Raw genomic sequence first — 11,800 nt, forward strand, 5'->3', positions numbered from 1 at the left:
TCAAAAAATCCCTCCCTTACAGCCTGGCCATGCTGAAGGCCTCACCAAAGCCTTTACAGATGGGCACTATCCCCCAGACCAAGTCCGCAAACACATCTCCTGTGCCATTTCTCCCTCACACTCCCAATCCTCCCACCACCCTAAAGAACTAGCCACAAAGGAATGTACCCCTCATCACCCAGTACCATCCTGGACTGGAACAACTAAACCACATCCTTCGCCAGGGCTTTGATTTCCTACCAACATGCCCTGGAATGAGGGACATTGTACTTGAGATACTTCCTACCCCTCCTAAAGTAGTGTCCCGTTGCCCATCCAACCTCTGCAACATCCATGTCCAACCCTACACCACTCCCAATCCCAATCCTTGAGGAAGACTGTGGTGCAAAACCTGCCCAACAGACCCACCCAGCACTTTCTATTCCAGTCCTGTCACAGGTTTATCTTACCCCATCGTGGTCAGGCCACCTGTGAAAGCAGCCATATTGTTTACCAGCTCTGCTGCAATCATGGCACAGCGTTTTCTGTTGGTATGACTTCCAACTAGCAGTTGACCAGGATGAACGGCCACCACCAGACTGTGGCCGAGAGCAAAGTAGACTACCCTGTGGCATAACATGCTGCTGAACATAACACACTTGATTTTAATCACTGCTTCACAGCCGGAGCCATCTGGATTCTTCCCTCCAGCACCAGCTGTTCCACATTGCGCACATGGGAGTTATCCTTAAGACACATTCTCCACTCCCGTAACTATCCCAGCCACTACTTACAGTAATATACTGTCCTCACACCCTCCACCCAACAGTTTCCACCCCCTCTGTGCTATCATCTCCTCCCCATTCTGATCTCCCACATGTTTATTTGCAGCCCTCTGCCAATGCATCCACCTGCTTTTCCCCAGTCCTCCCTATTTTGCTCATTTTTTCATATGTCCCTGCCCCACAACCTCCTGACGCTGTGCCTGTTAGCGTTCTAGTGCCTGCACACTCCACCAGACAGCATTTGTCTCTCTCCCCACTGGTACACTATCCCTTCCCCTTCCCCGCCCCCTTTTGGATTGCTGCTTGCATCCCACATGCTGTATTCTTAATCGAGATGCTGAAGTTAGTGGTTGTGTGTGCATTAGGTGTGCTTGCTTGTGTGTCTGCCTCTTACTGATGAAGGCTGTGGCCAAAAGCATTATGTATGTGTCACTTAATTGTGCCTGTTGTGTCTTCTTTATGGTAAGTAGCAATCTGCCTTTTCCTAAAGTGTAAAAAATGAGATTGACAGGGACTGCAAAGTGGGTAAGCAAGAACGGCTAGAGGACAGATGTAAGGATTTAGAAACATACATCACCAAGTGAAGATAGATGCTGCCTACAGGAAAATTAAAGAACCTTTGGCGAAAAGAGAACCATCTGTATGAATATCAAGAGCTCAGATGGAAAACCAGTCCTAAGCAAATGAGGGAAAGCAGAAAGGTGGAAGGAGTACATACTGGAGGGCCATAATATGGAAATGGAAGAGGACATAGATAAAGAGGAGGAGGTAGATATGATACTGTGTGAAGAATTTGACAGAGCACTGAAAGACCTAAGTTGAAACAAGGCCCCAGGAGTAGACACCATTCTGTTAGAACTACTGATAGCCTTGGGAGAGCCAGCCATGACAAAACTCTTCCATGGGTTGAGCAAATTGCATGAGAGAGGTGACATACCGTCAGACTACAAGAAGAATATAATAATCCGAATTCCAAAGAAAGCAGTTGGTGACAGGTGTGAAAATTACGGAACTATCAGTTTAATAAGTCATGGTTACAAAATACTAACACAAATTCTTTACAGAAGAATGGAAAAACTGATAGGGGCTGACCTCAGGGAAGAAAACTGGAAATAACCCAGAAATTTTTCCGAATTTTAGAAATTTTTCATTGTTCTAGATTTCAGTTAAATTTTTGTGATTTTGAATGGTAAGAACTGATACTCTAACAAAGAACGTTACTGTATCCTGCTACTGCAGAAGAACACTGTAGCAATAAAACATAAATGAGAGAAAGGAAAAGAATTAAACTTTAGTTGTAAAGGAAATGCTCCATTTACAACAACAAACACCATGCACACACACATCTGCCAACAGCTAAATGTGTCAAAGGCCTTGGGATGAAGACTATGCAGTACTTCATTACAACAGACTGCTTCTGATGAGCGTGACATCACAGCTGCTTACATTAGGTTCATTTGATCAGTTGCCAGCAGACTCGTGCGCATGTGCAGTTCAATCATATATGAGCAGTACCTTCTCCCACTTCTGGCTACTTGAAGCCAGATGCTAAAGGGAAAATTTTTTCTGGTGCGCCCAAGCTGCCAGATTTGTGTGCAGAGCAGTCTGAGTTGTAGTGTGTGTGTGGGGGGGGGGTCGGGTCGTAATCTCCGCATGATTCGTGTTTACGTGTAGTGATTTTTTTGTTTCTGCTTTGTTTATAGCTTTAACCTCAAATGAAAACAAAATGGATTTCTGTGGCCGGGAGCTATAAAGTGAATTAAAATACAATCACATAATTACGTAAGGCTGAAATATATTATTGGTTTGTTTTCTGGTTTTATTTTATTTCCACATTTTTGGCAGTCAAGCATTAATTGCCTTGCACAACAATGAAGTTATTTTTGTCGGTTTGCTAAAAAGATTTGGCTTTTATTAATTTTTTCCACTGAGATGGTCAATTTATTTGAAATGAAGCGTTTCATTCCACAGTATAGGCTAGTTGCAACTGTTCGCTGAATTTCAAGTGCATGTTTTCATCCTCTGGTATGAATGGCATTATGCCATAATAAAGAACCAAACATGAAATAGTACAGTGCTGGTAGTACTCCAAGAAAATTTACATCACGAAAACCCCACTGAAAAGCTTAGTATTAGGTTGTGGCCTACTTCAGTGTGAATGTGGACATGCAAATGTGCACTTCAAAACGAATTATGCATTTAAGTATGGTTTACGAATTTCTGATGCTCTTGGAATACCCTCTGATGTCCTGTTTCTTTTATGATGTTATGTAAGATCTCTTAATGCTTTATATGTACAAACAAACATCATCGTAGCTGTGCAAGTGCAGTAATACCTGCTTTGTGGCACTGAAATGATGCTATTTGTAACAGGTCGCAGGAAAATATTGTGAATGGTAGTTTGAAAAGCGTTTCTTTCAAAGTAAATTTCCTTTTACTCAAGATCAATTATGTTATGTGTAAGAATGTGCGACGAATTTGTTAAATCACAGAGTGTTTGACTCTCATTTAAAACTTGCCACTTCGAGGACCAGCCACTTAGAAGAATTTTGAGTCCGGAAGACCAGGCATTTATGTTATTATTTTAAATTTTACTGGTAAATTTGTGTGATGTATCTTAAAGTGTAACACATGCATAAAAAGACCAATATTACATGTGCAAGCTTAGCTCCTCTTTTGCTTATTAATCTTCAAGATCAATATTATACGGGAAAGCTTAGCTTTTCTTGTAGATACACTGTGTATATTAATTTAAACCATTAACCTTTCCTATTTGTGTGTCCACTCTGCTTAACAGTGATGTTGCTATTGGCTGACTACATCATGTGTCCATTGCTCTGAATATCTGCTGTCATTGACTGGCGAGATACGTGTCATAAGCTGTGATTGGCTTACGAAAGAGCATTGCAATCTCGATTTCAATGCTTTGGAAACTAATGTGCTGTGTTTGATGGAATTTGGATTTATACTTTTGTAATATGAAAATATGCAGCGCATCGTGATACGAAATTTTGCAGCGTACAGGTACAATTTCAGGGGACACCAAATTCATATTCTTGGAGGGGGAAAAAAAAAAATAAATAAATAGAAGTCCTGTTGCACAAAGCACCTGGTGTCAAGGGCAGCTTGGTCTATAGATTGTTAATATGATTTTGAAACACATCTCTGTTGGTTTTTGAACACATTCTAAGTTGATATCTGAACACATTATAAGTTGATTTTTGAATGCACGCATAGTGTACATGATGTTTCTGCCAGGAGAATCCCTGTCGCATCTAGAAAGAACAACTTTTCCACAGACAAAAGGGAACTGGGCTATATGAGATGAACCGAATAAACTGGAATGGGTGAATGCCAGTCACTGTTTGTTTATGTGGTTACTTGGGTGTGCGAATGAATAGCGTTATTATCATTATTAGTGAAATCCGTAGATTCAGACTTCCAGAGTGGAAATGAATGAATAACAGGAATACAAAGGTAAGAAAGATTACATATTATCTTCTCGGTGTATTCAAGAAAATGAAATTTTGACAGAAAATTTTTGCCAGATGCTACACTACTAAGGGCCAGCTGTACAATCCTCGGTTAGCACACACTTATATTCTTGTTCTCGGAATAGCACGGAAAATGCGTTATACGAATGCATAATAATACCTAGCCAGAGAATAAACACAGGATAAATAAACTGGTGATTCTGACAGGGTTAGTGAAGTTAACAGGAGAATAAGGTTTGAGAATGGCAGGAATAGTTACAGAATTTGTGATGACAAGATTGTTAGAACGAGGAGAAGAAACGGGGACATCACACAAATTATAAGGAAGAATATGATGATTCTGAATTTATATACAAATTTCATGCTACTACTACTACTACTACTACTACTACTACTACTAGAATGAGATTTTCACTCTGCAGCGGAGTGTGTGCTGATATGAAACTTCCTGGCAGATTAAAACTGTGTGCCCGACCGAGACTCGAACTCGGGACCTTTGCCTTTCGTGGGCAAGTGCTCTACCATCTGAGCTACCGAAGGATGACTCACGCCCAGTCCTCACAGCTTTACTTCTGCCAGTATCTCGTCTCCTACCTTCCAAACTTTACAAAAGCTCTCCTGCGAACTTTGCAGAACTAGCACTCCTGAAAGAAAGGATACTGCAGAGATATGACTTAGCCACAGCCTGGGGGATGTTTCCAGAATGGGATTTTCACTCTGCAGCGGAGTGTGCGCTGATATGAAACTTCCTGGCAGATTAAAACTGTGTGCCCGACCGAGACTCGAACTCGGGACCTTTGCCTTTCGTGGGCAAGTGCTCTACCATCTGAGCTAACGAAGGATGACTCACGCCCAGTCCTCACAGCTTTACTTCTGCCAGTATCTCATCTCCTACCTTCCAAACTTTACAAAAGCTCTCCTGCGAACTTTGCAGAACTAGCACTCCTGAAAGAAAGGATACTGCGGAGACATGGCTTAGCCACAGCCTGGGGGATGTTTCCAGAATGGGATTTTCACTCTGCAGCGGAGAGCTTCTGTAAAGTTTGGAAGGTAGGAGACGAGATACTGGCAGAAGTAAAGCTGTGAGGACCGGGCGTGAGTCGTGCTTCGATAGCTCAGATGGTAGAGCACTTGCCTGCGAAAGGCAAAGGTCCCGAGTTCGAGTCTCAGTCGGGCACACAGTTTTAATCTGCCAGGAAGTTTTTTACTACTACTACTACTACTACTACTACTACTAATTTTCAATCTCATGCTTTTGCTGGACTTCATTTTATAAGGTTCTATGAAGTTCTACACCAGTGTATAAAACAGTATCATTCAAAGGATTGATAAGTTGTACAGTTCCATTTGAAAGAATACTGTCACTTAACACGGAAAAAGTGTATTTTCGCCTGGGAAAAGGTGTATTTTTTAACCAATAAATCTGAGAAAATCTGGTAATTTTTTTCCCTTGTCCACATATACACCCTGATAAATTGAAGTAGTTGAATTAAATCAAGTGCTGCTGAGGGAATTAGATTAGCAAATGAGACAATTAAAGAAGTAGTTGAGTTTTGCTGTTTGGGAAGCAAAATAACTGATGATGGTCAAACTAGAGAGGATATAGAATATAGACTGGCAATAGCAAGAAAAGAGTTTCTGAAGAAGAGAAATCTGTTTACATTGAATATAGGTTTAAGTATCAGGAAGTCTTTTCTGAAAGTATTTGTATGGAGTGTAGCCATGTGTGGACATGAAACATGGATGGTAAATAGTCCAGACAAGAAGGGAATAGAAGCTTTTGAAATGTGGTGCTTCAGAAGAGTGACAAAGTTAGATTGGTAGGTCACATAACTAATTAGGAGGCACTACATAGAATTGAGGAGAAAAGAAATTTGTGGCATAACCAGACTAGAAGAAGGGATTGTTTGGTAGGACACATCCTGGGACATCAAGGGATCATCAATTTAGTACTGGAGGCAAAATGTGTGTGTGTGTGTGGGGGGGGTTAAAAATCATGAGGGAGACAAAGAGATAAATACATTAAGCAGATTCAGAGGGATGTAGGTTGGAGTAGTGTGGAGAGCTGCATCTAACCAGTCTTGGACTAAAGACCACAACAACAAATAATTGTTTTTCTGTATAATCTACAATATAGTATATATTTGGGTCCCATGTGTTAGTAAAATATAAAGTGACATGAACAATTGTAAAATAAACGTAAGTAGAGCAAAAACTCGTGAATCAAATGTCATAAGCTAATTGCACCTTGCTCATAAAGGAGTAGTATATAAATGCAGTATTTCATGCCGAAGAAGCATGTACACTGACTTCCACATGTAGAAAGAATCTGTGTCCCATTTGTTGTTTTTTATTGCTTTGTAGCCATTAAGACATCTGTTGCCAAAAATGCAACTTTTGACACATTGTTCTCTGTTTTATGAAGTTATACAAATTAAAAGTAGTAGTATGATTTAAACTTTGTTATAATGCTTATATTATACATGTTGTATCAAAAAGAATTATCTGATTTAAAATAATCATAACTATTATATTATTTGAGATATGTGCATGAACAATGTGCTGTTGGAAAGAGCAAACTCTCGTGGTTCCTGCCAGGTAGCAGCAGTGTGTGCCCACTTCAGTCAGTACCAACTGGTCAGTGGGTGTGGTGTGGTGTGGATCCTCCTACAGCACAGAGCTTTAGACGATGGCATGAATAGTTCCAAGAAACAGGTTGTTTGTGTAAAGGCAAATCACCAGGCCGTCCCCAAATGTCTGACACAGACGTCGAATGCATCTTGATATGCTTGAGAACTTTCTTTTCCCACAGTTGGAGACTGATTCAAATGACCTCATTTACCAACAGGATGGGGCACTGCCACACTGGCATCTGGAAGTGTAGGAATTGTTATAGCCAATTATTACTGAGTGATGGATCAGTCACATCAGAAGAAATGATTCAGCTTTGCTTTACTGGCCTCCAAGGTCACTAGACCTGACTGTGCTTGATTATTTCTTGTGGGAGTTTATAAAAGACTCTGTCTTTGTGCCTGTGTTACCAGCAATGATGACTGAACTGAGAATCGCATAACAGCATCTGTAGAAGCTGTAAATCAAGACAAGCTTGCTGCAGTGTGGCAACTATTTGAATATTGCATTGGTATATGCTATGCATCTCTAGGGGGGAATATTGAAAGATATGACTTTTTTTTTTTCCTCGTCAAAAAACAAAGTTCATCATATACGTTTATTAGTTTCAGAAATATAGATGTGCCAGATCAGATGATTTTTTTTTTTTTTTTTTTTTTTTTTTTTTTATACACCGTGTGTTAATAATTCTCAGGCTTTGCATAAAGTATGGCAAAAAAGGGATGAGAGTAATCAGTAAAGTAGGAAATACTCTGAATTAAATACACACCTAATAAATTAGCGTACCACTGGGTACGTGAATCTAATATTATAAACGTCAGTGAAATGAGAATTGAACACCCACCACAATGGGACCATGGAATGGTTCCATTCAAATGTAAACACCACGCAAATTAAGAAATTTATGCCAATGGGCAATGAGACGATCAATTCCAATTTTGTAGACTTTGGTCAGCTGCTGACAGATCAACAACCATGCTCACTCTTGCACTTCATCATCTGACTGAAACTGATGTCCACAAGCCTTTCTTCAGGTCACCAAAGAAGTGAAAATCACACTGTATAAGATCCGGGCTGAATGGAGTATGTTACAGTGTTTCTCAAGAAAATTACTGATGCAGTGTGGGTTTTGCATTATCATGCAACATGATGATTCTGTCTGCAGCATTCCTGGATGTTTTGAATTTATGGCATGTCACAGTTCCTGCAAAGTCTATTCATAGTGTTGAACATTGATTGTGGTTTCACACACGAGGAACGGGACAAAAACAGGGACTCTGCAGTTGAACAAGGAGGTTGTCATGGCCTCATTGGAACTTGTGTGAACAGCTTTGGATTTCTTCGGCAGAGGAGATGTGGGATGTTTCCACTGTCGTATCCACCATCTGCCCTCAGCATTTTGGACAGCTGTTAGATGGAATCCTCCTGATGCACAGTAATAGTCTTGTTGAGCTGTGTGTTGACAAGTCTGGTGTATGGGCTGTTGTACCAGACTGCAGCCCAGTATTCTCCCACAGCATGCACCAGTTTTAGGGCAGAAATTCTTAGAGTTTGAGCTGATGAACTCCTTGCCATACCACAAAGTTTCTGCAAGATTCTGTGTCTTGTCTCCATGTTAGTGGCAATTCTCAGCAACTTCTCTTTAAAGCTGAGTGTCCTATCAAGAGTGACCCCTAGATAATGTGGACTTTCGTTATGCTTCACTGTTTCCCTTCAAAATATATCTTTTATTTCCTTGTTGATGAGCTGTTGTTAAGGTGGAAACTGGTTAATTCTGTTTAGGCAGCACTTGGCTGTAACCTCCAGTTATGGATGTATTTGCCATCAATTTGTAGGTCTCAGTAATCTTGCAGCAAGATTCCGAATTGTCAGCATATCCAGATTTCCGTGATGTTGTTGTAGTTCTGTTTGCTATATAGAGGGAAAGTAGAATAAGGGCTAGCACTAATCGTTAAGGAAGCCACTCATAAAGCTTGATTAGGGGACGTTATTGACCATTGGAATTTGGAAACCACTGATGAAGTTTCCAATTTTAAGACATTGTATGAACTGCAATAGTTTGAATGTCACCCTTTGTTTCCTCTCAGTATCATAAGCCATTGTTACTATTAGATCTATAAATACAGTTGATGTCTTTTGTTTGCTTTGAAATCCGCTTCAATAAAAGTTGGTTAGTGAGAAAACCTGGTTTGTGCAACTGCAGTTTGGGTGGAATGCTGCCTGTGCAGCATGCAGGTTTTGGCTGAAAATTTCGTGGCTGATTCTTTTATACAGTATTCTTTCCAAAGATTTATGTATTCTGCTAAGTAAAGCAATGGGTTGGTAGCTTTGCGGTTTGTCATTTACTGAGAAAACTTGGAAGGGCTGGACCACTACCACACAAAGGAGGCTGTTGCACCCCATATGAATTGTATGTTCACAGTTTATGTACATTGTAAAAAATGTCTTAGTTATCCAATTTTTCCCAAGTAGCTATTCTTAGTACTTTCAACTAAAGGTTATCTTTTTGGTGGGAGACCACCCTCGACCTTGCTTTTCGTATTTTTTTGCATCATTTTATATGTTATACTTTCTTGTTTGTGAATCAGTTTCTGATTGAAATAAAATTTTCTTTTTCTTTTCAGCTGCCTTCACATTATAATGTGAATCTCAAAGGACTGGCATACAGAGCGCTGAGATAGAATTGATGTACTATGTTTGTTATACAAGAAAATATTTTTGTATTTTCATAAAATGAAATGAAATCCACAAAAATTTTATGGGACATTGTGGAGATATTAATTTTCATATTGTATATAAAATAGTTTTCATAAGAAAAATCAGAATTTCTGGTGTATACATATCATTCTGCAAAGATCTCACATCATGCAAGAGCCTTATTTATTTTATTGTGAATATGTTATAAAGTAAGCTTTTTGTTATCTTATTGCTGTGATACTCGGAGCGACTGCTCGTTCTAAACTAGACTTTAGGTAAAATCCCTACCATCCCAGTCAATTCTGATGACGTGTGTAAAATTATTTTGTAATTATTTTTAATAAAAAAATAAAACTGGTAACTTTTTGGACTTTCAGAAGTGAACGCTAAGATAAAACACATAGTGTAACTCGATTAAAACTTATGACAAGTGCTTATTGGCAGTATCATAGGATCTGTGGCGTATGTTGAAGAATGAAACTCATAAGTGTAATGTGTTGGAAGAGCAAAATCATCTAAACCTTTTTGCCATGACAAAGGGTGTATGTTGTTTGGGAATTATGCCTTGCTGTTTTTCTGTGCCTACTGCAAATGGATCACTGAATTAAATTTCTACTTGTACACATTAAAAATTTAATGTGTTCTTTCCAGTTTCAACTGTTAATGTGACCTCATGAAGAAATGCCTCTAAAGTGAACTGTTAAGTTTGTAATTTTATGGATAATATTTTATGTGTAGTCTTGATATAGAAAACATGAGCCAGAAATAAAAGCATTAGAGATATGTGAAGTTACTGTACTGTTTCCACTGACATTTCATGCTCCAGCAAGTACTAATTTCCATTTTGTTCCATCCTGCCACCTCTCTATAACCCAAATTAGACTTTTGTGTGAATCCTTAAAAATTCCTTTCTCCTGGAAGTGAAAGAGCTTAACATGTAGAAGGAATGATGGCCACATGGGCTTAGCACATAAGGTAGAAAACAGAGGACAGCTTGAACAAGACAGACGACAACAAAGACAGGCAAGAGGGTTAAATAAGAAGGAATGATGGCCAATTAAATAATTGTAACATGTAGAAGACTATGCATAAGTAGGACCTACTTAGGGACTTGAATGGAAAGTAACAATGGTTGAGAAAAACATCTTCCAGTTACAAGAACAATATTTCATACTGGTTCTGGAAGATAATTTGTCCCGGAATCCAAATCTTATTTAAGAATTTCTGGACAGCTTCAGTTTGGATACAATAACGGTTTTCGTAAGTGCTTACAGGGAACTGAGAGTTACATATTTGTAGCAGAAGGCATGTTCTCACAAGACTTCAAGATCCACACAGAAGAGTAACATACGAGGAAAGTGTCATTTAACTTATTTCTTTCTCTATTTCCTGCAGTACTTCGCCTTACGAATGTCACTTCTTAAGGATCAATAGTAGTCGAACATCATTGTTACACTCCATTTGTTCTGACATCATCTTTCCATTTGACAAATATCCTGGAGAACAATTCATATTTGTCACTAATAGCACCAAGTTTATCTCGGAAGAAGTCTGAATGATGATTCGAGAAATATAGTTTGAGTGACATGTTAATATCTCATAAGGTGGTATGGTATCTTGTAGAATACCTGACACTTCTCTGCCATATGGTTGCATAAAAAGTTCTTGCAGACATTTGTGAAAGGTAGCCATTCTATTCTTTCAATAGCACTCGACAAATTAAGGAAATATTAATTGGATCTGTAATTCCATGATTTGCAGTTCTACAAGTATTCCTTCCTGTATTTTTATTTCATTTATACAAATAATCTTCTCTCACAAGTACATGAATCGTCTAGAAGTTTTGTCCAGGTCTTTCATAAGAGACTCAGTTTAATATGCAGTGGAGATAGATAAACATTTGTAGGTGCTATGAGAGGAGTGTGTACCACATTCTTATGTCCAGGCAGCAGTTCATTCCAAGTAGGACATTTTCCCCAAAAAACCTTTTTTTTTCCTGTCTCTGCTTCTCCAATCACATAGAAAGCAGCAGTGCTTTGTGTATTGTAGCTACATGCTGAGAAGAATCTCAGTATCTTGACGTCCTCTCCTGTATGCCTGATGTATGTCTCATACTGAGGTCTTCAGGTTGTTGTGTTGTACTTTTTGCACTCTATACTTCACTTCAGTGATGAATATTATGAGATGATGGATGGCACAGAGATAGGCTCTCAA

General features: G+C 39.2%; 1 protein-coding gene across 3 annotated transcripts in view; it reads left to right on the forward strand.

The window, feature by feature from the left end:
- Positions 1–10,375, forward strand: part of LOC126162197 (major facilitator superfamily domain-containing protein 1-like) — a 124,593-nt gene extending 114,218 nt beyond the window's left edge. For all 3 annotated transcript variants that reach the window (XM_049918527.1, XM_049918528.1, XM_049918530.1), the window contains exon 12: positions 9,514–10,375. In XM_049918527.1, coding sequence (XP_049774484.1) covers positions 9,514–9,570 — 57 coding nt within the window. In that variant the 3' untranslated portion in view covers positions 9,571–10,375. The remainder of the gene's footprint in view (positions 1–9,513) is intronic.
- Positions 10,376–11,800: the final 1,425 nt, after the last annotated feature.

The sequence above is a fragment of the Schistocerca cancellata genome, chromosome 2, assembly GCF_023864275.1.
Source record: "Schistocerca cancellata isolate TAMUIC-IGC-003103 chromosome 2, iqSchCanc2.1, whole genome shotgun sequence".
NCBI classification, from domain to species: Eukaryota; Metazoa; Arthropoda; class Insecta; order Orthoptera; family Acrididae; genus Schistocerca; species Schistocerca cancellata.